This window comes from Brienomyrus brachyistius, chromosome 8, assembly GCF_023856365.1.
Source record: "Brienomyrus brachyistius isolate T26 chromosome 8, BBRACH_0.4, whole genome shotgun sequence".
Lineage (NCBI taxonomy): Eukaryota > Metazoa > Chordata > Actinopteri > Osteoglossiformes > Mormyridae > Brienomyrus > Brienomyrus brachyistius.
Window position 1 is genome coordinate 18635722 of NC_064540.1, and position 25988 is coordinate 18661709.

The 25988-nt window shown below is 47.6% G+C and overlaps 3 protein-coding genes across 5 annotated transcripts; all 3 read left to right on the top strand.

The window, feature by feature from the left end:
• Positions 1-482: 482 nt before the first annotated feature.
• On the top strand, positions 483-3926 carry LOC125747716 (heat shock protein beta-7-like). Its single transcript, XM_049023164.1, has 3 exons — positions 483-931; positions 2459-2583; positions 3358-3926. Exons 1-3 carry the CDS (start codon positions 784-786, stop codon positions 3535-3537), a joined length of 453 nt encoding a protein of 150 aa, XP_048879121.1. The 5' UTR covers positions 483-783; the 3' UTR covers positions 3538-3926.
• Positions 3927-9605: 5679 nt separating this feature from the next.
• Positions 9606-14629, top strand: ddost (dolichyl-diphosphooligosaccharide--protein glycosyltransferase subunit (non-catalytic)). The gene is made up of 11 exons (XM_049023163.1): positions 9606-9864; positions 10242-10352; positions 10519-10605; positions 10704-10807; positions 10940-11034; positions 11213-11306; positions 11617-11765; positions 12694-12841; positions 12958-13078; positions 13723-13829; positions 14187-14629. The coding sequence occupies exons 1-11, from the start codon at positions 9615-9617 to the stop codon at positions 14334-14336; spliced, it is 1416 nt and encodes a 471-aa protein (XP_048879120.1). The 5' UTR covers positions 9606-9614; the 3' UTR covers positions 14337-14629.
• Positions 14630-16587: 1958 nt separating this feature from the next.
• Positions 16588-25502, top strand: ddi2 (DNA-damage inducible protein 2). 3 transcript variants are annotated; one of them, XM_049023217.1, is made up of 10 exons: positions 16588-17043; positions 17734-17860; positions 18189-18461; positions 18559-18685; positions 19182-19309; positions 19800-19928; positions 20164-20267; positions 20339-20519; positions 21657-21709; positions 22177-22275. In XM_049023217.1, exons 1-9 carry the CDS (start codon positions 16906-16908, stop codon positions 21668-21670), a joined length of 1221 nt encoding a protein of 406 aa, XP_048879174.1. In that variant the 5' UTR covers positions 16588-16905; the 3' UTR covers positions 21671-21709; positions 22177-22275. The 3 variants fall into 3 exon arrangements, with proteins under 3 accessions (XP_048879174.1, XP_048879175.1, XP_048879173.1); XM_049023218.1 differs by having other exon boundaries at positions 21660-21709; XM_049023216.1 differs by lacking the exon at positions 21657-21709 and having other exon boundaries at positions 22177-25502.
• Positions 25503-25988: the final 486 nt, after the last annotated feature.

Here is a 25988-nt window from a genome sequence, read left to right on the forward strand (position 1 = left end):
TGGAGATAGTGGTCCTGAATACACATAGGGATCATGGTCCTGAACACACATGGGGATCGTGGTCCTGAACACACATGGGGATCGTGGTCCTGAACACACATGTAAAGAAGTGTTCAGGAAGTAAAGTGTTCAAGAAGTAAAAAGGGAGTAAAGGGAGGGCTGATGGGAGGATGTGTCGTTGTCAGGAGAGAGAGGAATGGGGACAGCGGAGAGAGAGCACACACAGCTAATTCTGGCCTGAGTGAACAGCGCCTGCAATGCCAACTGTTAGTCGCACCCCCCCGTCTGTTTTTCCTCCCCCCACCAGTCTCCATCTCCCTCTTTGTCACAGATCTGCCCTCGACCTTGTGAAGGCTCCCCCCCCCCCCCCACGTCACAAAACTTTTCCATGGACTGATACTGAAGACCCCCCACCCCCCTCCATCCCTCTGGTGACAAATATAGAGCCTGTGGCATCCCATCGTGTCCACCTAAACACACACACACGCACACACACACACACGCACAGTAAAATCCCATTACTCAACCCACAGTATAAAAGCCAGGGGGGCTGGATGTGCACAAAGTTCACCTACAGCCAGAGGGAGAAGACAGGAGGGGCCTGTTGGGATAAGAGAGGATTTTAGAGACCAACTTCAGAAGGAAATAGCAGCCAAATCAGATCGAGAGACAAAGACGGATAGAGGCTGAAGGCAGAGAGACAAAGTGAGGCATAGAGGCCCTGAGCCGAGGCAGCCTACTCCTGATCTCCTTCGACACTCCAGCCTCCCCCTCCCACCATCAATGTCCACCTCGTCCGCCTTTCGCTCGGAGCGCACTTTCCACCAGGCCTCCTCGTCCAGCTACACGGAGAAGAGTCGAGGCGTCTTCGGGGAGGACTTTGGGTCGTTCGTGCACCCCCCGCTGGGGGACGGCTCGGCGACCTTCGAGGGTGAGTTTTCCTGCCAACGCTGTTCCTCTGGTTACCGTGTTTGGAAATGCGATCCGGCGGGATCTCCGGAAGCTGTGGAGCCTCAGATGTCTGGACCTGTGCGGCTGCTTCATACACCTGCTGCCTGTTCTTATGATGGCCGTCCTGATCTCTCAGAGCTCTCTTCATATGTAGCTAAAATCAATCCAACACAACTAGCCAGGGGAGCCGGAGACAGACCGTACTGTTACATTTCAGCCTCTCCAGCAAAGCCCCGGCCATAAGCCCTGGGATGCACGCCGGAGGTTACTGTCAATCTCGGCAGGGCTAGTCAAAACCCCTATGGCGCCCCCTAGGCAATTTAACTTTGTTTCGGATGGTGCGGCCCTGGAGGGGTAGGGGGTGGGTGATGGTTGTGAAACTTGCAAGGTGGGCTCGAGGGGGGTGGGTGGCACAGATGGTTTGCTAAGTTGGTGCCCTCTCAGAAGATGGAGCCCTCAGTGACCACCCACGTCGCCTATAAGAGTGACCTGCCCCGGATCCCTTCGCTGTTTGGTCCTGTCTCTCGCCCATCCTCTCACATCTCGACTCCTCTTTCTCCCGACGTAGCTGGCTGGGCCAGCAAAATCCGACTGAGCAGAAGATACAGTGAGAATAAATGAGTGCATTTGCTCTTGCTCAGCACTAGGGGGAGCACTGAGGAGCACAGGGCACTTTGCAAACATAAACACATGACTTTCCTGTGTTTATGACCAAGGGCGTAAGTTTGGTTCATTAGTAGGGACCCCTAAACACACATGGGCCTCCCCCAATATGTTGGGATCATGTCCCTACTGTCCATACACAAATCTACGCCCTTTATGAGTGAGTGTGTAGGTGTGTGCATGAGTGTATAGACATTTCTCTGAGTAATTTTGTGTGCTTGTATCACTGTCCCTCTGTTTGTTTAAGTGTGCGTATCGGTGCATACGGCCAATCTGTAAGTGTGTGTTTGTAAATGCGAGTGTGACATTAAATATGTGGCTCCCCAGATAGTGTACCCTGGGCCAGCAGTCACTCGAAACAACTGTGCCAGGCCGGGGGTATATTTTAGTCTGTGGGCAAACACACCCTGTGAAGGAGGGGTTGGAGGTTTCGGGGGGGGGGGGGGGGGGGGGGGTCGAAAGTCAGCCAGGGAATGCCTGGTCCAGGGCCAGGACTGTGACTTCACATGCTGGGAATGACGGCATGGTGTCCGAGCTGGCGAGACTGGGCCGAACGTTACGTGGCAGTGAGTATGTCCTTACGCACACGCTGCCTATACAGACATACCAACCTGTGACGTGTGTGTGAGCACATCGACAGCACGGAGCCAGGTGCGGACTTTGAGACATGCTTTGATCTCCTGGTCAAAGGACAGTGGTCATGGACAGGTGACACGAGTAAATAAACCTGCATCATAGGTCGTAGGTCAGAGGTCAGCGTGAGTTGACCTAAATTAGTCTTGTTAAAGCTCTGAAGCCTCTCACCGTTAAGCCTCCTGTATTGCTTCCTTATCGCCCCCACCAGGTCAGTCAGGCAATGTCAGGACGCTGGGAGACACGTACCAGTTCACAGTGGATGTCAGAGGCTTTTCTCCGGAGGACGTGATTGTCACAACCTCAAACAACCAGATCGAGGTTCGGGCAGAGAAGGTGAGCTGTACCAGGGACCTCATGGCTACCTTTGTTACCCCATACAAAAGCCCCGCAAGCAGCCAGTCCTACAGCTCACTTCACTAACCCTCAGCAACCAAGACGGCGTCAGAACATCGCAATGCAAAATCGATTGGCCACTAAAGGCCAAATGATAAAGCAATAAACTCAATGGTGCTGAGTGAACCAAAGCATAGGGAGAGATGAAAGGCATGAAAAAGACACCAAACCACCATGAAACCATAACAGAAAACACTAAACAACTCAAAGCAATAACATACAGAATAAGATGGAAGGACAGGCTGCCAATTGAAAATGGGGAGAACAGCAGGATTAGTATGGGAGCAACACTTTGCTCTTAAATTGTACAAATATAAGGCCTAGAGAGCCAGTGTGCCCCCAGAGCACTGATTTCCTATATATCCCTAAAGAACCTGGGAGTTAGAGGGTAAAAACACGTTTACCTTATTCTTTAATAGCATATTTCTCATTTTGACCATTTTGTAAACTGCTGCTGCACTTTGGAAATAAAAAAAAATATTATGTTATGTCAGTAAAACCAGCTGGACCAGAATTTAAATAGAGAAAAACAGAGCGAAGAGAGAAAACATGAGAGAAACGCACAGAATCGATATATTGTTGCTCAGCTTCTCGATACTTGTACAGTACTTTCTTCTCATGCTTCATGCTTTTATCCTCATAAATACCCCATTCACCTCCAAATTGCCTCCACTGTTCTTGCCCTGTAATTCTTTTTCTCCCTATCTTCGCCAGCTGGCAGCAGATGGCACAGTAACAAACACATTTGCCCACAAGTGCCAGCTGCCAGAAGATGTGGACCCCACCTCAGTGACATCATCTCTCGGGGATGGGGGCACTCTCACCGTAAAGGCACGCAGGCATCCAGCTAAACTGGAGCATGCTCAGACCTTTCGCTCCGAGATAAAGATCTGACACGGTGTGGCTCACTACGGTCCCCCTGCCCCTCCCTACATTCCCTGAATCCTTTGCTGTTTATACTAGATGTCTCTAGTCATTACCCAGAATCCTTTTTTCCATGACATCATGTCATCCCCACATTCCTTTGTCTCTTCCCCCCCCCCCCTGCATGCCATTTTTCCAGCACCTTCTATATAAATGTACTTACGTATATATTGTTCATCTCTGTGACTTTCTGAGCATGTTGATCAGAAAGACATAGATACCCAAATTGTAAACTTTTTGCACAAAGTATTTACTTATATTGGGCACAGTTATAGCGGAATACAAACTCATGCAACATCCTGAAAAGCTGTAATAAATATTTAACACACTGTACTCAATAAAACAACTGAAAAATGAAATGTTTTTTTCAGAATATCTTGATTGCTTTTGAGTGATATTATTAAGGGCTGTGCAACAACAATTTGTCTTATCATAACCCAAACGTCCTGCGAGATTTTTAAAATAATGTAGAAGACGCACATTTCAGAACCTGTGACATACAAAATAGTCATCTTGTTTGCAAATAAGTTATTTTGTTCCACATTTCATGAGTTTATAACACGATAATGTCATGCATTTTGGCAGCTATTAAAAATCTGCACAGTTTGTCATATCTGCACCAGTGATTTAGTAATTAAATTGCACACGAGTGTCTGCAGAAAAAATACAAGAAGGGAAAAGTCATTAATGGCAGAGTTAAACCCTAAATGGAATTAGCATTGACAGACCCAATGACTTGCTGCAGGGTTATTGTCAGAATGTTTTTTCTGTTTTCCTTGGTTGCATAATATTGCCCCTTACTGGAAAATTTGGATACTAAGTTAATTTTACTCTAACCCTACAGAGCGCATCCCGCAGCATTTCCACATCAGACCTGCAGGAAGGTAGCAAAGTAGCTCAAAATTATCTCGCCCCATATTTTAAACAACAAACTTTCCTAAATGGCTGTGAAATTAAGGTACAGGCATCTGAAAGGTTGTGTCTTTAGCAGTAGCCAAGCTGGGTCTCCATAGCAAAACTGAGACAGCAGGTAAACAAGCTTCCAGAATATTCCATGTACTCACGAATAATGTTCCGGACAGGCATGCTGTCATCATCGTCATATTGTTGCTGTGACGGTGGTGGAAATGAACGCCACATGACAACTGTAAGTTATACACAGAACACCAAGCACACTACAACCAATATTAAAAGTCAAAAGAACAGTAAAATAAATAAATCAAAACCATCCAACCGAGCACTATTCTGCAACATGCTTGCTGCAAAGCATGCTGGGATGGATATACTGGAAGTGCACAGCAGCTCTCTGCCAGGGTACATTGCCCCCAAAGGTCCGTGTGTTGAGTTCCCCAGCGCTGACGTCCCTAGGGGTGAGGCCTGGCTGTCACAAAGCGTGTCGTATGCTTGCTTATGATGGGCAAGCAAGCTCATGTACCACCCAGAGCTGCTAACGGAAGTTAATATAGGTACTCCATGCCAACCTCACTCTGCTCCTCAGCCTCTGCTGGGTACCCAAAAAGCGTTCTAGTGAGGCCCACATTTCTTTAGGTCTTTCCTAAGCATGACAGCTGCTGGCATGCCCCTGGAAGACCACACGCAGGTAGCAGACCCTGTCGCACTGGTGTGAACTGATGAGGGTGGCTAGCTGGACAGTCATGATCCAGTGGAAGTACTCAAGGAGGAGAACATTCTGCAATGGAACTAGAGCAGCGGGAGTCTTCCATCAGACCTCACTAAACACCTGCACCTCAAAGTTTCATTTCTGGCCACAGTGCAGCCCCAAAAGTGCACTAGGGAAGACATTTACTATACCATGGTGAGGAATGGGTGCAGGATATTTATGCCTCATGCACTCCATGGAGGCCCACGCCACAGTTTGCTGTATCGAGATCAGAGCGATGGAATGATCCTTTCTGGGCCTTGTAAGCATTGCAACAATGGACATGGAACTCCTAATGGCATCCTGCCTTTTTTAATTATCTTCAGAGATGTTGCAAAATGGCCCACTCCTACCGAGCCATAGCCAGTGCCAGGGGTTGGAGCATGGGGGTGACAGCCAACTATGGAACCCTTGTCTGGTGCCCAACCCAATCTAAACTTAAGGCCTTCCTCTTACATGAATGAGTCCAAGTGTGAGGAATAGGCCCTCCTTTCAGGGTCATTCGCTAACACTATCTTCCACTCTGATGGCCTTCCCATGTGCCACCTCTATACCCTGGCAGAACAAGATAATTTTCCTACCCCTGCTATAGCTGTTAGTTGAGAGTGGGTAGACCGCCATCAGCCGTGGTTCCACCGTGGTAGTCACAAAGCCATACTCTTCTTGCCATTGACGGTACTGGCATTCCACAACTGCAGAAGGGTTTGAGGAGTGCAGGTCGGCGTTACAGGCTGGAAAGTCTGGGGCTGAACATCAAAATTGTAGTCCTGGAGTGCTCCAATCCATCAAGTCAGCTGTTCCATGGGTGCCTTACGAGAAGCCACAGTGGATGCATGATCTGTCTGCAGGAGAAGGCACCTGCCAGACAAGTAGGGACAGAAGTGGTGGATTACTTGGAACAAAGCTACAACCTCTTAGTATGAAACACAGTATTTATGCTCAGGGCAGCTGGAGGCTTTGCTGCTGCAGGTCACCACATGTTCTCCCTCTCTTCCAACCTTGGACTTTACTGATCCCAACTACTGGTTGGGATCATCACAGCTCAGTGATGTCCTGAGGAGCAGGCCAGTCCAGGACAGCCGTCCTCTTTGGTAGCCAGTCACCGCATATACTATGTGGCCCAGTAACGATGCTACATTTCTTGTGGGTGAGGTGGAAGACAGGCCAACAGATGGTTGCAAAGAGTTGCTGCAGGTGGTGTATGGTTCCATCAAAATCTTCTGCGTGCACCAATGTGTCATCAAGGTACCCCACACAGGAGCGTGTCATGGAGGCCGTCATCTTCTCCATAAGGCACATAAATGTTGCAGGGGCTTTGCAGAGTCCAAACAGCATTACCTAAAATTGCCAAAGCCCCTGAACAATGGAAAAGGATGTCCTAGCTAAGGTGACCTGCACTCTGCATCCTGTACTGCACAGATATTGGGGGGGGGGGGAGTAAAATGTTGGTGGTTCCCCTGTCCATTACTGTCACTGACATTGGCTTCCCCAAGGTGGGTTTGTCCCAAATGAGTTGTGGAAGGGGCTGTGCCACAGTAGTGGTCAGCATATTTTGGAAAACATGGTAGGTAGAACACTCTGTCCTCCAATCATGCCAGATGTTCCCTTGCTGGTCTAAATTTCTTCCTCTACCACTCAGTTCTACTCCTGACACCAATGTGGTGAGACATGGTTCCATATTGAGATCATTATTCTACAATCTCATCATCATGCAGTATTGTCACCACAATAGTGGTCTACATAAATACTGTACGAGAACAGCTCAGTGCCCTATGTGTCATGCCACATTGCTCCCGTGATCATCATCAAAATCATCTGCCATTTGTGCCACAGTGGGCCTCCTGTTGGTTCATACCAGATGGGATAGCCTTCATTCACATCCAACATTGATGAGATCCAACACCTTGTCGACGGGTCATGGTTTTTCCATCCTTGGAACCCATACACTACGGCTGACAATGACCACCCCAAAGTCTGGCCGTTTCATAAATGCTCTGACCCAGTTGTCTGGCCGTAATGATTTGGCCTTTATCAAAGTTACTCAGATCTTAACCTCTTGCAAAATTCTTCTGCATACAGCATGTTGACCACAGGAACTGAATGTTAGCTTAACGACTAATATATATCCCAGATGTTCACACATGTAGTTTTTACTAGACAGCCAACAGTACTCACTTTAAGCAGGGGTTGCCAAAATGTTTAGGCTCATCATTGTATACATATGATATCTGTGATATACACATATAGACACATGACTAGATAAGTCTAAGAAATTAATGTTGAATATGACTGCCCTCTGGTGGTATACAGTAATAAGTTCACCCATGCAGTTCTGGACTCCAGTCTGCAGTCCCTCAGTCAATTAGCTACACTGTACTACACTGTACAGATATAGTATATGACACCTAACTGCTCACTCTACAGCTGTACTTCCAAAACAATGCTCTAACAAAACACTAAAAAGTTCAAAATAGCTGTTATGGCGACAGATTCAGTATCGTTACCATTCCACAAAGCATTCGAGTGAGCCAAATGTTCACCAAAGCCAGCCCAGCCTCTACATGTACAGGCACGTATACCTTCTTATTCAGCGGGTAGATATGTTGAGGCGGAATGGCAATTAACAGCTAGTGTCAACTATAAAAGAGATGTGACAATCAGAAATTTGATATGTAGCTTTTTAAAGCCACGTTAGGCAACTTGCAAAATTCAGAAGAAGCCAATAATTGGTGACTGAACTGTAGGTGCATCTCAAAAATCATGACCTTATATGCAGGTATGGACGGACCGCATAGGCAAACAGGTACAGTGGGTACAAAGTTTTGTCCTTGTTGTGCGTGATGGTGGTGAGTTCAAAGCCTGTATTTTATTTCCTTTTTCACTAGAAGTCCCTGTTTTGTATGGAAAATAAACACTGTTTCCAGAAATGGCTGGGAGAGAATTTGATACTGAGGGGGACACAACTTAATCATTTAAATACAAAGATTCATGTATTCGGGTGGGTGGGGGTGAATCTGAATGAAGTATTGTGGGATATATGTCCCCCCCCCACTCCCAAGTTCTTAAGCCACTGAATTCCAGTAGTTTTCAGTTGCCCTCGTTGCTCAGGGCATCCTCCAGGCAGGCAGCTAAATATGATTCTGATGTCTTTTATTCTTGGAAAATACACCCTGCCTAGTTTGGTGAGAGCTGGTGTGTCTGACATTTTTGACAGTTAATTCCGCTGTATTATGAGAACTCATAGCATGTCCCACTCCAGATCTCCTCAGTGTAGCACCGTATTTCACCTATGAATCTGTCATTTTTAGCCTGATGCGTGATTCCTATACTTGAAATCATTTATTTCCAGGTAATGTTACATAACTGCTCTGTGACTGGTTGGCCTCCTCTGCAGAGTGTTCCCTACCCTGTACCATAGGTGCTCTATGCCGTCTTCCAAAGGCTCCAGGTCGCCCTGCAAACCTGATCAGGATAAGCGCTGGATGGATGGAAGGAAAAGAGGAACAAAATCATGCACTGATTCCCATGGTGTCCAGCTCCAGTTTATTCTGCACATTTTGACATTTCAGCACCACCCATTCAGAAAGCGATTCTCTCTTCCCTAATGCATGGATTACCAGACATTAGGAATAGCACTGAATGTAGGTTATGGTAGGAGCGGCCTGAAGGCTCAGACCTCCTGAAGTGTCATTTTCAGAAGTGATTATGGTTACGCATGAATATGCATCATTACCAGGAAGACTGCGGCTTTTATTCCAAGCTCTGTCTATCTGTTGTGGGAGTCATGTGAGTTTCGCTGAGGTACTCAGGACTCGGAAGAGTGGTTACCAGCAAGGCGAACTTCCTAAACATTCTTATCCCAGTAATATAAATTATTACAAACGTAAGTGATATGTGCATAACTTAATAATAGTAAAGTTCCGGTTATTACATCTTTCATATTTGTGATATTCCTAAATCCCTAACCACGCTGCCTTACTAAACGGTATCCACCTACAGGTCTAACAGCTTATATTGCAGTTCCATCGATTTCACTTCACTTGATCTGGGGATTATCGCACGTTGCAGCAAGTCATCCACTTCCGCATGGAGCTGTCGTCATTTGATTGGACGATTTGGAGACGGTCTCAGAGGAGTCATTGCGATAACAAATGTGTGCTTTAAAATGAATTCATATGAGATACTCTACTTATATATAAAGTACTACATGGTATATATTTAACAACTAGTACTGTGCTATGCTTATAGGTATTTTATTGACTGAGCAATTTGGTAACCTTATGTGCGACTTTTATGAGTCGCTTTACGGCTATTTTGGTTGTCTTGGTGACCGCTCCTAGTTTTTGGCGTGTGATTGGAGGAGCGAAACAAGTTGAAAGGTCAACGTATGAGCGCTGACGTCTTTCTCAGTGGAAAGATGGCGGCAGGAACAGTAACTACCAGGAGATGGTCTAGGTTTTTGCCCGCTTTTAGGTGCCGGAATGAATGCAAGACAAGTCTCCAGCTCAGCTTTTTCTTCATTTTCTCTGTGATTTTGGGGACGCTTCATGGAGCGGTGGCTGACGGGAAAACACTAGTTCTTTTGGACAACCTTAACATCAAAGACACTCATTCAATATTCTTCCGCAGTTTAACTGGTATGTGCAAGAATATATGTCGCTTTGAGCGTCTGTGTCATTACACGACAGAAATTACAATATGCTCGTGATTAGGATGTTTCTCAGTTTGTTCGCGTGCACACTCTCAGGTTAGCGAACCTTTACTGTGCCTGTCTGCAGCCTATCAGCTTTGCGATTGCAATGTAATAAGTTCTGGTCACGTCCGAGCATTTATGATTGTTTTGTGCATGCTTAAAAGAGCAAATTTAAATTTCTTTTCAAGCATGTACACATTGCAAGTGTATTTCATTTTAGCTGTGTTTGCGCAAACCTTGTCTTTAACTTAAACTTGATCATAATGTGACCTTAGCTTGTTAAAATATTTTGGCTGCTATTTTTCTATTTTTGACACGCAGATCGCGGATTTGACTTGACTTTTAAGACTGCCGACGACCCTGGCCTCTCTCTTATCAAATATGGCCAGTTCCTTTATGATCATCTCATAATTTTTTCTCCATCTGTGGAAGGTAAGTGTTATAACAGGAGCTCGGTGTCAGGGTTGACTGTAAAAACATCAGGAAACATCTGAATACTGAAGTATCTATATTATTAGGAGATATATAACCCAGCATTGGTATTTTTCTGACAGGATAAGAGTAGTGTGGTGTTCTGATGTTTTGCAAACCTTTGTAGACTTTGGGGGCAACATCAACGTGGAGACCATCACCGCTTTCATCGACGGGGGTGGTAATGTCCTTGTTGCTGCCAGTTCGGACATCGGTAAGGTCTTCTTAAGACTTTTTATTGGCAGGCTGGGACGATAATGGGAAATGAGCAGATTGGCAGTTCTGGATTATTTCATGGAATCGTTGATCTAGGCGACCCCCTGAGAGAGCTGGGCAGTGAGTGTGGGATTGAGTTTGATGAGGAGAAGACCGGCGTCATCGACCACCACAACTATGATGTGTCTGACCCAGGAGAGGTGAGCAAGGCTTACCTGTGACCTCATTAGCTTTTGTTCACATGAGGCTAGGAACCAGTTAAAGAGATTTGAGTGTGGATAGATCCAATGAGACTCCACTCCATTTTCTCCCTGTCCTCCATGTACTTGCAGCACACTCTGATCGTGGCAGATCCGGGGAATCTTCTCAAAGCCCCCACCATCGTTGGCAGGCCCACGGGGAAGCCCATTCTTTTCAAAGGTGTTGGGTAAGTCTCTGTTTTCCTACAAGTCAACAGCCGACTGCAATGAACAACTTATAAAACTTCTAGCACTTAAACTTTTGTTCTATTCACTTAGCAGCGATATTGGTTAATTCGGGGATTGTATCTTTGTGAGCCTATATTTATGGTGGATACTAACTGATCTAACCTCTCTTCCTGCCAGAATGGTGGCTGACCCCGATAACCCACTGGTGCTGGACATCTTGACCGGTTCCTCTACATCCTACTCCTTCTTCCCTGACCGCCCCATCACCCAGGTACCTTCCTCTGTGCCTTGATATCCTACAGAGCTCATGTACAATGGAATAGCTAAATGCACTTCTGTGCTGGTTTAATAGCACAGGCATTTCTTTGGTCATATGTTAAACGTTCTGATATATTGCAGTTCTTTCTCTGAAAAGTTGTTTAAACTTTTTAGCAGCGTTATGTATTTTGATAAGTTACTTTATATATCTTATAACCTTTGCGATCTCAAGCATTTTCATTATGAACATTTCAGCTCTTCTGGAAAAGCACATGCAGCTATGTGAAGATGATGTGTGTTCCTCCTTCCCCCTGTTTCCATAGTACCCCCACGCAGTGGGCAAGAACACCCTGCTGATCGCAGGCCTCCAGGCCAGAAACAACGCTCGGGTAGTCTTCAGCGGGTCTCTGCAGTTCTTCAGCGACGCCTTCTTCAACTCCCCGGTTCAGAAGGCCGTGCCTGGCTCTGAGAGGTAGCTCCGCCCACTTGCCGCCGCCGCTGTTTTCTCAGGCATAACTTACTGTTAAGCCTGTCAATAGAATCTAGGACCTTCTGTATTCAAAAGTCTATACTTTGTGTTTATTTCTAAGAACATTTTAAAAAATACTTTAACGAAAGACTTTTGCACTTCGTGTTGATCTTTTTGCTTTGCTCCTTCACTGTATGTTGGGGCTGTCGCGATCATGTTGCGATATAATCCCATTATATGTCACATGAACATTAATCACCTGGGCTTTAGACGCCGGCTTCTCAGTACTTTGGGGGCATTTACTTATGCACACAATTAGGCGTATCCTTATGTTTAATAAACGTGTTGGACTTGAAATTACCACCACACCACCGACATCTTTGTACTTCACTGCCTTCTACAGCGCCACTCGCACTGTGCTTATCGCTTCCATGATTTACCAAAACGGACGCGTGTGGCGTGCTCCGCTAACCAAACATTCATAAGGATGCCCCAAATTTACGCAGATTACTAACTTGACGCCCATAATGTGCCTCTTGTTAATATTCACACTACTAACCTGCTTACCGAATTGTCGTCCATGTAGTACCAAAAAGCCGGCATCCTGACAGATTTTTCATCTGTCCCTGCTGATTATTGCACATGCCTCGTATAATCATGATTACATCGCAGTGTGATCGTGACAGCCCTGGGCGTATGCAAACGGATTTCCCCCAGGATCAAAAATGATTAATCTTGTTTCTTTTTAGACTTTTTCAATTAACTGTCTGCCTGCTGGCCTGCTTGTGGTTACTTGTATTGGCTATTTCTGTAAGGATGGCCACTGTTCTGCTGCTGAAGTGCCAGTAGTGGAGCTCTTGAGGAATAAGGGTGTTCCGTGTCGGACGGCCGAGGTGCAGTCTGAGACACTAGGCTTTCTTGTCCCTCAAAGGCACGCACAGACGGGGAACATGGAGCTCGCCGTGGCGCTGTCCCGCTGGGTGTTCAAGGAGGAAGGTGTTCTGAGGGTCGGGGCTGTGAGCCACCACCCAGTTGGAGAGAGCAGCCCCCCAGCCGCCTACACCATCACGGACCTCGTGGTGAGCAGCCCGGACATTTTCTTACGCCGTCTGGTTTCTAAGGTTCTCCAACTCCTAATTCCAGTTGTCTGCGAGACTGGGGTCTCATGGTGCCCTGCCCCCTTGCTCTTATTCAGGAGTACAGCATCGTGATCGAAAAGCTGTCCAACGGAAAGTGGGTGCCTTTCGATGGAGACGATATTCAGCTGGAGTTCGTCAGGATCGACCCTTTCGTTAGGACTTACCTGAAGAAGAATGGTGCGTGTTCAGAGTCGTGAAAGGTCTCCCACCCCTTGGGGGAGTGGGCAGCCTTACCCAGAAAGGGCCACTGTGTGTTTTCACTGCAACTACCTAATTAGATTACTAATTAGAGGACTGATTGGCTGAAGAGTCCTCACACCTGGGTTTCAACAGGTGACCTAAAGGTTATCCTAAAAACCTGTGTACACTGGTCCTTTGTGGATAAGACTGCGTGTCCCTGTTGTACAGATGCACAATTTAGATGTTGCTATGTATTTTGTCATTTGTATTGTATTACTTTGGAGTGGTGTGATGACTCGGTGTGTAGGTTTCTTGGGTTCCCTCGCACCTGCAGTGCTGTGTTTGGTCCCCGCTCCAGGCTTTTATGTGTGGGGTTTGCTTACGCTCTAGGAGTTTCTGTTGGTTATTTCCTGGCACCATTTCCCATCACAGTCCAATGTTGCGCTTTGGCTGAATCGTTTGCGCTGAATTTTGCTTCTTTATGTGTGAATGGACCCACCCTGCAATGGACTGGCGTCCCATCGGGGATATATGCTGCCTTGGTCCCTCTGTCTCATGGGGAAAACCCCCACGGTCAGAGTGCCCCTATAATGTATATGTGGCAGACTTCATGGATGAACGACCTTGCTCTGCTCTTGCAGGTGGGAAGTACAGCGTCCAGTTCAAGCTGCCTGATGTGTATGGAGTGTTCCAGTTCAAGGTGGATTACAACCGGCTGGGATACACACACCTGTACTCGTCCACCCAGGTGAGCAGCCCTCTGGATGCAGTCGTGTAATGGTACCTGGGACGCAAAGATTGTACTTGCGGTCTTGTTGACTTGCCCCCCCAAGAACAAACTTGGAGTGCAATGCATCATGGGATTGGTCTCATTTTGGGAAGGATGCAACCCATGTATCCTTGAAATTTCAGACTGGGCAAGAACAACTTCTGGGGATTTTTGCTGTCCTCCGTACTTCTGTTCTTAGTATCGAAACTGGTCTTCGGAAATGGATGATGATGTAAAACGGGGACACAAGACCACAAGTATGGTCAAGTACGCTTATCGAGAAACACCCTAGTGCTAAATGCTGACGTTCCCTCTCCCCCATTGCCTGTTCCCCAGGTGTCAGTGCGCCCTCTCCAGCACACCCAGTACGAGCGCTTCATCCCCTCGGCATACCCTTACTACGCCAGCGTGTTCTCCATGATGGCTGGGCTCTTCATCTTCAGCATTGTCTTCCTCCACATGAAAGAGAAGGAGAAATCTGAGTAGGGGGGGGCAGGGCAAACGGGGGTGCTGGGGAGCCGGGGTGGGTTTACTTAGACGGGCAGTTTTGGGTGTGATCAGAACCTTAATAGGATATTTAATGTATTGTGATTCTTGTCTGGAGGAAGTTTTTAAAAAAAATGCCACTTAAAGAAAATGACAGATTTGTTTTTCAGTCTAAACGGATACAGATTCATTGGAATGGACGTTAACTTTTTTTTGTTGGTTTTATTTTTATGTCAAAGTTCAAATTTTACCAATATCCATTCCCTCAATAAAATGTTGACATCCCACCCTAACATGTCAGTTTGTATTCCGTACTTCTGTCACCCGATATTACCAGTGTTATTACTTACGAAATGCCCCAAAGAGTTATCAATCACTTTGGCCCTATTCACACCTGATATTAACATGCGTCCTGGGTGATCCGATTACAAGTGAGCAGCGACAATTTTGTCTGTTCATTCCTGGTATTAATGAGTGTCTCTGCCTGCATGCATCTCAACCGACCACTTCTGATCGAATCTCACTTTCCCGCAATTTATACAGTTCATAAGCACGTAGCGTAAATCTCTTCCATATGCAGAATCTACCGAACAATCAAAGGCTATTTGCTCACTTCAAGGTAACCAAACGGCCTAAAATGTTTGCATGGAACGTCATAATACTCAACATGAAATCAATAAAAATATAGCGCTCTCCACAATTATTGGCACCCCTTGTAAAGATTTGTAAAAAGGGTTAGAAAAATATCTACCTTTTGGTGAAACAGCTTCATGTCACACTGAAAATTAAGAAAAACCTTCATTCACAAAGTATTTTTTTTCTTGGAATAAACTTCTTGATAAATTCTTTACCAAAAACACATGTGCCACGATTATTGGTAGCCCTAGAAATTATAGTGAACACAATGTAACTGAATGTTTCCCTTGTAAATTGTACAACTGAGTTGAGTGGAGTGAATAGGAACCTTCAAGCTGTAATCCATGACTTCCTGGTTAACAGGGATACAAACATGAGGTGACACAGAGCCCAAATTCCCTTAGTCATCCATCAACATGGGAAAGATAAGAGAACATGCAAACCAAATGAGGGAGAATTGTGTTGACCTTATAAGTCAGGGAATGGGGATTAAAGGGAATTAAAAATAGCAACTCGCCTTAAAATGCCCATTTCTACTGTTATGGAAATAATAAAAACGTGGACAACAACCGGAACTGTTACAAACCTGCCTGGAAGAGGAGCCAAGTTCATTTTCCCCCCACGTATAGTGAGGAAGATGATGAGGGGCAAAAAAAAATCCTCAAGCATGACTGTTGCTGAATTACAAGACCAATTTCAATACATCCTCAGTCCGTGTTGGTTCTGTTGACACCTGTATTAGACGCTCTCCACTTGTGATCAGATCAACCAGGATGCATGGTAATACCAGGTGTGAATAGGTCCTTTGATTATATGCTTGAAAATACTGTAAGTGGATTTAAGAATTATTTAACAAAAGGAAACTGGTACTTTATCAAAGGATCATATTCATGAAATTGGGGTCTAAGTCTTTAGGTACTTCCAGCAGATTTTGCTAGGGGTATCGAACAGGTGTAATGGTGTAATATTTAACATTCTAGTTACACTAGCACACTCATTTATCAATATGAACTGAGTGGCAAGGTGACCTCACACCTCCAGAACTGGGGTGTTGATTCCTTCCTCTGCTCTGTGTATTCTCCCTGTTCTCTCCAGCTACAAACATACAGTAAACTGATGTCTCCAAATTGCCAATTATGCTTGTGTGCACCATTTTTTGAGTGTACCACTACCTAGGAAAGACTCCCTCCGGTGAATCGGAATTAGAAGGTGGATGTGAAAATATATAAGACAAAGTAATGTTCCTGTTGATAACTTCTTGGATAAAAAAATCTATACATAACAAAATATAAATCCATGTTCTTAAATTCAGGTTTGCGTATTGATTACAAAGAATTAAGTTGAATTTGGTATGTCAAATAACATGCTTGCTCAAACAAATATTAATTTACAAAATTGTTTACATGGCCCACAAATAATAAAAAGCAGTGGGCCATCCTTAACTAAAAAAATGCATACACATGCTCCACCACCGCTCTCCTTCTACAAATTTACAATCTGCTAAAGAAAAATAAATAAAATATACAGGTATTACACAATAACCAAATGAACTGGGTCTCTTTAAATTCAATTTGCGGCAGTCACGACATTTACAGCGACAGTCGCCAGTCCTTCTTTACGGCAATGTGGCAACATCACCGAGGAAGTGAGGGAAAGGCAATAAAGAAAGAACTGTTTTCGTTTTCGCTGTTGTCGGCGTGTGAGAGGAATCCCCTCCGTATGCGAAATCGTCTTATCGGCTCGTCTAAGTGCTTCAGCCGAGCCGATTTTACAAGCCACATTTAAACTGGGTTTGGAAATTCCTTTTGACCCCCCCCTCTCCCCCCGGCTTTCTAAGTTAAATTTAAGAAAGCTAGCTAAAAGTAGCCATCAGCCGGGTAAGCGACGCCCGTCCGCCGCGGGTTTTGGTGACAGATTAAAGCCCGACGCTGCGATGCTGGTGACCGTTTTCTGCGCCCCGAGGGACCGCTCGGAGATCACCTTCTCCCTGGACGTGTCTCCCGAGCTGGAACTGCGGGACTTCATAGCTCTGTGCGAGCTGGAGTCGGGGATCCCGGCTGGGGAGATCCAGGTGAAGCGGCGGCGCGGCGCTGCGGGATCGCCCGGTCACTCTGCCCGGCGAATGAGTCTCAGCCGCAGGCTTTTAATGAAGTACTCGCACCCATGTCTGGTAGTACCGGATCGGAGGGGCTGGCCTGCTGGCACTAAGGTTTAATGAGATTATAATCGTGTGTCATTGCTATTAGACGTTTAGTTAATACCTTAAAAACGTCAAATCGAGCTGCTAAGTTAGTGGGGCACTATCTGTTACACGTAAAATGGTGTCCCCAACAAACCACATAATGGATTATAAGAAATCTGCAGAGTTTCATTGTTTAAAAGAAATGTAACAAAAATGCATTAAATGAAGTTTATGGCTGTGCAGTAAATAGGCTGATTAGTTGCTTGCTTGGATTTCCCTTTCATTTTCAGTCATTCACGTTGTGAGGGTAAATTTTAAAGTAACGTCTTGGTTCTTCTGCTAGAGGAACAAACGGACCTACAGTGGTTTTGCTCGGTTTTAAGTGCAACTGGATTGTCAGTAATAATATCGACAAGACATACAGTCACCGTGGAGTCTGTCTATCTAGTCTTTGAACTCAGGCATTTGGGCACTTTCTGTAACCCCTGCTGTACTGTACAAGTAATTGTTTTCTCTCAACTGTGGTGTTGGAGAAAACAGAAACCTTATCAAATGGATCTGCTGTCTGCCCCCCGCCAGATCTCCTACGCGGAGCAGCCCCTCCAGGACCCCACGCGTGCCCTGGGGGCTTATGGCCTGAAGGATGGGGACGTGGTTGTGCTCAGGCAGGCGGAGAGGCGGCCGCCAGCCCAGCCTGCCTTTCCAGGTACCGGCGGGGTGTTCCACACCACAGACCTGTGCTCTCATTATCTGAAGCTGCTGCTGATCTTTAATCTTTCCCCCTTTTCCCGCGGGGGTATTTTCCGGGCCCTCAGCCTCAGTGTGGCATTTTCGTGTGTATAGCTTGCTCTTCTGTTAGCTTTTCCCCTCTTCCCTCCTTCCTTTTAGTGGTCTCTCCATTTCCTGCACTCCTCTGCCTCTTGTCCAGTCTGGGCTCCTCTTTTCTCTTCCCAGATGGCGCCTCCTTCCTTTTGCCTGCCTCCTCACCTCCGTGTTCCTCCTCATGGCTCCCTCTCTCTCCCTTCTTTTCTCAGGGCTCCCCCGCATCGACTTCAGCTCCATCGCCGTGCCGGGCACCTCCTCCGCCCAGCCCCCACCTTCACAGCCGCAGCAGCCAGACCCAAGCCTGCAGCCGCGATCTCCGACCCAGGCCCTAGACCCCACTCTCATGGGTTCCGCCTCCTCGCCACAGGGATTGGACAATCCGTCCCTCCTGCGCGACATGCTATTGGCTAATCCTCATGAACTGTCCCTCCTGAAGGAGAGGAACCCGCCATTGGCCGACGCCCTGCTGAGTGGAGACCTAGGTGGGTGTGGCCTGTTTCGATCGCCTGCTTCTTCCCTGGTGTGACACGCAGGTTGCCCCAAGTCGCCCTGTCCCTCTGGCCTCCCCTTGCTTTGCAGAGCGTTTCTCGAAGGTGCTGGTAGAGCAGCAGCAGGAGCGATCGCGACGCGAGCAAGAGAGGATACGGCTACTCACCTCTGACCCTTTCGACTTGGAGGCACAGGCCAAAATAGAGGAAGATATCAGGTGTGTGAGTATGGATTCTAAAGCCTGGTCTGCAGGACTCTTACATAAACAATACAATGAAGGATTTGAGCCTCCTCAAGCCTCCTTTAGCAGATAGTTACAAAGGAAAATACAAAGTAACATAAAATATGTTCAAACTGACTCTAAGCATTTTAGCACTGCTGTGCTGTGTAATGGCCTGGAATCCTGTCCACCGCACCCCCTGCCTCATACCCTGTGCTTCCTGGGACAGGATCCAGGGGCACCCTGACCTTGCCCTGAATCAGCAGTTATGGAGGATAGATGGTTAGTGTTTCGTTAAAGTTACTGCACAAACTATAGAGCCTCTGACAGCGCCCTGTAGGTCTAGCTGTGCTGGTCTTTAACTGCCACCTTCGCTGTCTGGTTTTTGTGCCTTATGGGGCGTGGTTGGTACTTTCTCTCCTTCCTCCATTTCACAGATTGGGTATGTGCCCTTGTGTAGATGTCTACAAGCTGATGTTTTCTTCCCGTCCAGGCGGCACAACATCGAGGAGAACATGACGATCGCCATGGAGGAAGCTCCCGAGAGCTTTGGCCAGGTGGTCATGCTCTACATCAACTGCAAGGTCAACGGGCACCCGGTCAAAGCCTTTGTGGACTCTGGTGAGAGGCTGCTGACTGAAAAAATGGTCCCCACAACATCAAGATAACAGGTTTTTATCACATTGTGGGGACCTTTGGTAATATATTGTGTGTATATACATAATGCACACGTGCATAGTATCAGTTGAGCGCTTAGGCTTGCAATTTTCCCTCCAAACGCAGCTGCAGATTCTAAATGTTTCCAGGCTCATCTAGCAAGTTCTCCGCAGTGCACAGATTGAGGCTGTAGTACTGAGCAGGATCTCTGGCTTGGAAGCGCGCAGTGGGTGGGATTGCCCCATCCTGTTACTTGCTGCCTGGTTGAACCTGATGGTTAAAACATGGTGGTGTCATCCACCTTTGGAGTGGGTGGTGGGGGGTAAGAGGCTGATTTTCCCTGAGAGTCTCTGATGAAGAGCAGGATGGATTGAGATGAAAGGGCAGTAGAAAGTGAGAGAGGAGGATGATGATGATGATGATGATGATGATGAACCCCCCCCCCTCCCCCCAGGAGCCCAGATGACAATCATGAGCCAGGCCTGCGCTGAGCGCTGTAACATCATGCGGCTGGTGGACCGGCGCTGGGCGGGCATAGCGAAGGGCGTCGGCACGCAGAAGATCATCGGCAGGGTACACCTGGGTACGCCAGTGTCACGTGACCCAAGGGTCACAGGTGTTGGAAAGTATTTTTGCAGGCAGGGCAGCAAAAATAAGTCACGTGGCTTTTAGTGTCCTTTACTGCTAAAAACTGCAGTGTTCCAGCTTTGTTTGAATGTGAGTCCCAGAAGACGGAGTTAGTTCACATTTAATCGGCCAATCAACCGGCTCCTGATGCGCCTCCTGATGGCTCGGGGCGGGGTCTCTGTTGTCCCCAGCCCAGGTGCAGATTGAGGGTGACTTTCTGCCATGTTCCTTCTCCATCCTGGAGGACCAGCCCATGGACATGCTGCTGGGTTTGGACATGCTCAAGAGGCACCAGGTTGGTGTCCCCTCGCGCTTGGGAGGTGGTGTGGGGGGGGCCCCAATGACCATATCCCCCCTCCCTCACAGTGCTCCATTGACCTGAAGAAGAGCGTGCTCCTCATCGGCACCACGGGCTCGGAGACGCGCTTCTTGCCCGAGGCGGAGCTGCCCGAGTGTGCCCGGCTGGCGTATGGCGCCGAGACGCGGCCGGAGGAGATCGCCGACCGCGAGCTGGCGGAGGTGCTGCAGAGATCCGCGCAGGAGAGCGGTGAGGATACCTGGGGAGGAGCAGGAGCAGGAGCAGGAGCTGAAGGGTTACCATGAGTACTGCGAGAGTCGCTCTGCATGTAGCGTGGCGATCAGACAGGCCCGGGGCAAGCGAAAATGGAAGGAGGATGAGAGAAAGCAGGTGTGGGGGCGGGTGCCGGGGGGCACTGCTGCTACCACAGGTCCACCCCCCCAACCCTGCCAACTCCACATGACAGCACTTTGCACAAACGCGTGTGCTATGGGTGACCGGTTCATGGCAGCAGCCTTCGGAGCATTTGGAGACGGGTCTGCAAATGGAACAGGTCACCAGCTACGGCGTCTGTTACCCTTTGGTTCATTTCGATTATTTCTCCGCAAACGCCAAATTCCTCCAGCAGTACGAAGACTGTGTCTGAGTTCAGGGGCTGCAGTCGAAGACCGAATGCGTCACGGCGGCGCAACAAGGCTGTCCTTGAAATGCAAGCCGCAAAGGATCTACCCAGTGGATCTTGCGCAGCCTAACCTATCCCAAAATTCATTGCGAGGACCTTCGAAGCATATCGTCCTTCGAAGGATAAGGCCTCTGAAATCGGGCACAGCCGAAATCCACTGCGTCTGAAAAAATGATTGCAGGCCAGGGGGTCCCCTGACAGTTAAATTAACTGATGGGGGGGGGGGGGGGGGGGATTATACATGGTCTGGATTTAGTTGTATTTCTGTCCAGACACAGACGTGAGCCGGACAGTTGGTGACCAATAGTGTATGTGGTTTCAAGTCGATGCCTACCCCTCTTACTATGCTACAGGGCCTGTTCCAATCTATATGAATGATATCATTAATCATTATTAAACATTAATGATTGTGTTACTACTGTTAATGTTGTAACTAATAATGGGTAGATCATGCATTTTGTTCAGAAGTGGCAGTAAATAGCCAGTTAAAACCGGTTTGTGAGGTCACATGATGCCAGTATGGCTGACCTCCTCTAGATTTGAGCTGTAGGCTCTTTCATTCCCACCTGGAACGTTAGAAGCGTTTGGCTTATGCGGGGATACTGCATGCGTGTGTTTGTGTGTGCTAACTCTCTGCCTTTTGTTGCGTGCTGTTTGTGTGTGCGTGTTTGTGTGTGCGCGTGTGCCCTAACACCCTCCCCCAGCAGAGCGAGACTGATGCATGTGGAGGGACAGCTGGAGAGGGGCCCACCAAGAGGTACATCTGCAGCTCTTTCCAAGCACAGAGATCACCAGGCTTCATGTCTTTCCCAGAGCATTTGCTTCACACCATGTATAAATAATGTAATAAGGGATTGTCACCCACTCCTAATTGCCTTTGGGTGACTCTGTTATGAATGGGCTATTTAAAATTAAATTGAAGTTAATTTGGCAGCTTTAGTACTGCAAATAAAAATCAAGCCTGGTAGTCAGTCAGTAGATTTTCTTTGACTTCAAGTTCTGAAACCGTCAGCTTTTAAATACTCCTGCTTCTTAAATTGAACATCTAATTATTACAAATCAGATGAGCAGAATGGCTCCCTGAAATGTTTCGGCTGATCAGTTAGACGAGAACGTCAGGTTTCTTGCATGTTTTGCCGTTTCCAAGCATGACCACCTGCTTCGCTGTCTGCCATGCGCAGCCAATGCCGTCGTTTGACTGCCGCCATTTCGTACCTTTTGTAGACGTTGAAGATGGACGAACTACCTCACAGCAGTCCTGGCCCTGGTCCTTGCCGAACCAAAATGACGAAATTCCAGTGTCCACCTCTCCCTTGGACCACTCCCGATTCCCTGCCCTGGACCGTTCCAAGTCTGCCCCCGCCCTCCTGCGCCCCCCCCTGTCAGAGGCAGCGCCGATGTCGGTGCCCAGCCCCAGCCTGTCTCAATTTCAGGGTCTCACTGAGCCTGTGCCCACACCTTTGGTGCCAGCACAGGCTACCGTTTCCCCGTGCCACCCCCCTGGCTGCGACTCCCCAGACCCCCCCATGTGTGCCAGTCCTGAGGGCGAGCCCTCGAGTCACTCAAACTCAGGGAATGTCCAGTGTGGAGCACCCACAGCCATGGAGGTCAATGCCACCACCGTTGCTACGGAAGAGGAAGCAGAGTCCATCCCACTCTCCCTTATTGGCTGCCCTAATGTTAGCCCCGCCCCACCGCCAGAACTAGTCCAAGATTGCCTTCCTGATGCTACAAAGACTCAGCCGCTTGTTTCACTGGAATCTCCTCCTGAGCAGGAGGATTCGGAGGCAGTCAGTCCCCAGCATCCACTTCTGCTTTCCCTTGATGCCAAACCGCCTCCTGACACTCCTGCTGGCACCCCCGAGTTGTGTTCCACACCTGGCACCCCAGTGGCGGAAATCGCGGACTTGCACGCGGTTACCGCAAAAGCTTCTCAGCCGGAGAGAGACCAGCCGGAGGGTGAAAGGCAGCCTGGCTCGGACGGCATGCCCTCCCTGGCTGCTGCCTTAATGGAACTGCACGAGCTTCTGGTATCCAACCGCCGTACCCTGTCCCGGGAACATAGTCCTATCCCCTCACCGACCTACAGGGAAGATGCTGATGGGGTAGATGAGGGTAATTTCCCCGGGTCCCTTGAATCGGCCTGGGAACCGACTAATCTCGTCTCTGGTGCTATTGCCATGACCACGATGGAGACCGGTGCAGCCAAATCTGAGAGCCTTCTCAATCCCAACTTATCTTCTCTTACTCCCGTGTCTGTGGACTCTACTGGGCAAGTGGAGAACCTGGGAAAAGAGCTGCCAGAGGAGTGGGAAGGAGAGCAGGAGGTGAGGTGCCTGGACGCGATGGGAGAAAGTGAGGAGGCCTTCAGTGTGGAGGAGGAGATAAGGGAGCCGGAGCCTGGGCCAGGCATGGATCTGCTGCCTCCGCTGAATCTGGAGAGCATGGATGTCCGACAGGCCCCTGAGGGCCTCCAGGGCAGAGGCATTGCAGATGGGAGAGCGGCTGGTCCAGAAGCCTCTGATCTCTCACACTTCGGAATGGAGGTGTCGGCCGTAGACGAGCTCTCTCCTCCCATGTTCTCCCCGTGTCATACCTTCCCTTCCGGCAATGTCTCCGATCCCTCGACCGCAGCTCCTGCTTCTCCTCCTCCTATCTCCCTGGAAGATGCTCCTCCTCAGCCTCCTTTCCCGCTTCCTCTTATTCCTTCCCTATCTCCATCTCCTCCTCCTCTGCTCCTTCCCACCCCCTCAGTTGTTCCCTCTCCCCCACCTCCTGCCATGGAGAGATTCCCAATAGCGCACATCCAAAGGATCCAGGAGGCTGGGTTCTCGGCCGGGGAGGCTGCTGAAGCTCTGGAGCTGGCCCAGGGAATCGTGGAGCTGGCCTTGCTGGTGCTGCTGGCTCGTAAGATCACTGTGCCCACATAGATTCTTGACACCCACCCCCCAAGAAGAACCCTGTGAAACCACACCCCTGCATTAGTCCAGACCTTAAGCCGTGGTTTGGACCAGGCCCAAGCCTTCCCGTCCACTCAACAGTATAAACTAAATACAAGCTCGGAGTTTTTAATGGACAGTGTTATGGATAGAAGAGAAACACGATCTGTGGTTTTTTTATACTATGATGTTTTGAAGATTGCATGTTGAGTTAAATGACGTCATCGAACAGGTAACTTTTTAGGAAGATTTGGTCAGGCGTTTGGATTCTCGTTCTGTCTTTATGCATCTTGCACAGGACAGCTCGCATTTTCCCTTTTCTAATAAAAATTCTGCCCGTTGCAAAGGCGGAGTCGACAATGAGCTGATAGGTCAGCAGATCTTAGAGTGGATGTTTCATAACGCAAAGTGAAAAACCAACATGAAACGATACGGAGGGATTTTTTTAGTAATTCTAACGTTAGCGTATTTAGCGAGATTAAGCGAGGCAGAGCAGTGGTTTACATGTGTCATTCTGCGCTGCGGCACGATGTTTTTTGGTTTTTTTTTGTAATTCCCCCCACTTTGTAAAAGTGCACAGAGAACATTTGCCTGTTCACACGCCGCCCTTCATCCCAACCCTAAGGATCCTCAAAACTACTCAATTCATGTTCCATAAAGAAGTGCATTGTCCTGCTCCACCAAACGCCTTTTCGCTCTCCAGAATGGGCCCTGTATCCCGAGCTGAGAATATGCTAAATCCTCCGAGACGACTGCTGAATACGCCACAGGCTGAAGCGAATGATCACATGCAAACTGGAAATTCGTGTCAAAGCATTCGTCATATTCCAGTCTGTACTGGCATACCCCTCTTCGTGTGTCCCACAGTGGCCGCTGAGAAAGCCCTGTTTGGCAGACATGTCTTTCACTTTTAACGAGTTTAAAAGCTCCCACTCCCTCCCCCGCATGTACCTAATAGGCTCTAATGCATGAGGTGGCGAGAGACACTGAGGAGATGATGGAAGCTGCAGGCTGAGCTGGTGCTGTGGGATCATTTTCCTAATCTTTCCTTCCCTTGCCTATAAATCCTGCGATTATCTGTGATCATTTTGTCGCTCATTATCAGTCAGTCATTCAGGCAGATACTGTCAGTTCTTCACAATCATAGACTGCTTGGGGAATGCTGCAATATTTGATGCAGACAGAATTTTTTTTAAAATCTATTTTGCAAAAAAGAAGAAATGCAGCCTTTCGTTCTAGTTTCTCATTTATACCTTAATTATTACAATTTTACCTTATTTGAATTGAAGTAGGTGTGAGGTATGCAGATAAATTCCTGTTTGTTGGACATTGGACAGTTTTCCTTGGATTGGACTTGTGGGTAGTTAAGCCAATATTTGTTTTTTTTAACCTCGATTTCGGTCTTTTTCAGTTCAGGTTCAATCTCTGTTCACTTTCTTAAGATGCCCAATCCAGCTGTTACTGCATTTTCTCATTCACCATTTTATCCTTAGGATATTCATTTTTTTTTCTTAAATGTATGTACTACAACATTCAGGCTGTATGGGGTTTTTCAGTTTGATCTTGTACACATGATAAAAGAAATTAATAAAATGGGTTCTTTATATTTTACAGGCCTGGTTTTGTTTGTATTGCACAGATATGCTGACTGTGTTAAGCTGCAGGGCTTTGACTCCATGCAGGGCTTTGACTCCATGCAGGGCTTTGACTCCATGCAGGGCTGAATCAGTTCTGCATGATGCTTCCTTTAGGGTTTCTGTGGTATAACATTGTGTGAATGATACTGCTACGCATCGATGGTAATGTTCCCCAATGCAATTCCCCCCCACACACCACGTTCATATGATACTCAGTTTTATGTGTAAAACCCTTCAGCCGTGTGTGGTCATACAGCTGCCTTACATCACAGGTAAGAGATCCAACATTATGCAGGTTGGTGTAGGACAGAGGATAATGAACAGGCATGCAATAGTATTCTCTCTTAGAAGTCACTGGAATAAAAGGTATTCCTCTGAAAATTAACTTACATGCAAGTTAAATGGAATGTTACTTAACTGAAGCCTTTCTATCCCCTAATGGAGTGGGTGCAGAGAGAAA

Bases quoted from the DNA above. Each gene is read 5' to 3' on its own strand.
- LOC125747716 (XM_049023164.1), top strand. From the start codon at position 784: ATGTCCACCTCGTCCGCCTTTCGCTCGGAGCGCACTTTCCACCAGGCC. The intron at 932-2,458 runs GTGAGTTTTCCT...CGCCCCCACCAG, and splicing joins CGGCTCGGCGACCTTCGAGG to GTCAGTCAGGCAATGTCAGG. The intron at 2,584-3,357 runs GTGAGCTGTACC...TATCTTCGCCAG, and splicing joins TCGAGGTTCGGGCAGAGAAG to CTGGCAGCAGATGGCACAGT.
- ddost (XM_049023163.1), top strand. From the start codon at position 9,615: ATGAGCGCTGACGTCTTTCTCAGTGGAAAGATGGCGGCAGGAACAGTA. The intron at 11,307-11,616 runs GTACCTTCCTCT...CTGTTTCCATAG, and splicing joins CTGACCGCCCCATCACCCAG to TACCCCCACGCAGTGGGCAA. The intron at 13,830-14,186 runs GTGAGCAGCCCT...CCTGTTCCCCAG, and splicing joins ACCTGTACTCGTCCACCCAG to GTGTCAGTGCGCCCTCTCCA.
- ddi2 (XM_049023216.1), top strand. From the start codon at position 16,906: ATGCTGGTGACCGTTTTCTGCGCCCCGAGGGACCGCTCGGAGATCACC. The intron at 17,861-18,188 runs GTACCGGCGGGG...TTCTTTTCTCAG, and splicing joins AGCCCAGCCTGCCTTTCCAG to GGCTCCCCCGCATCGACTTC. The intron at 20,268-20,338 runs GTTGGTGTCCCC...CCTCCCTCACAG, and splicing joins ACATGCTCAAGAGGCACCAG to TGCTCCATTGACCTGAAGAA.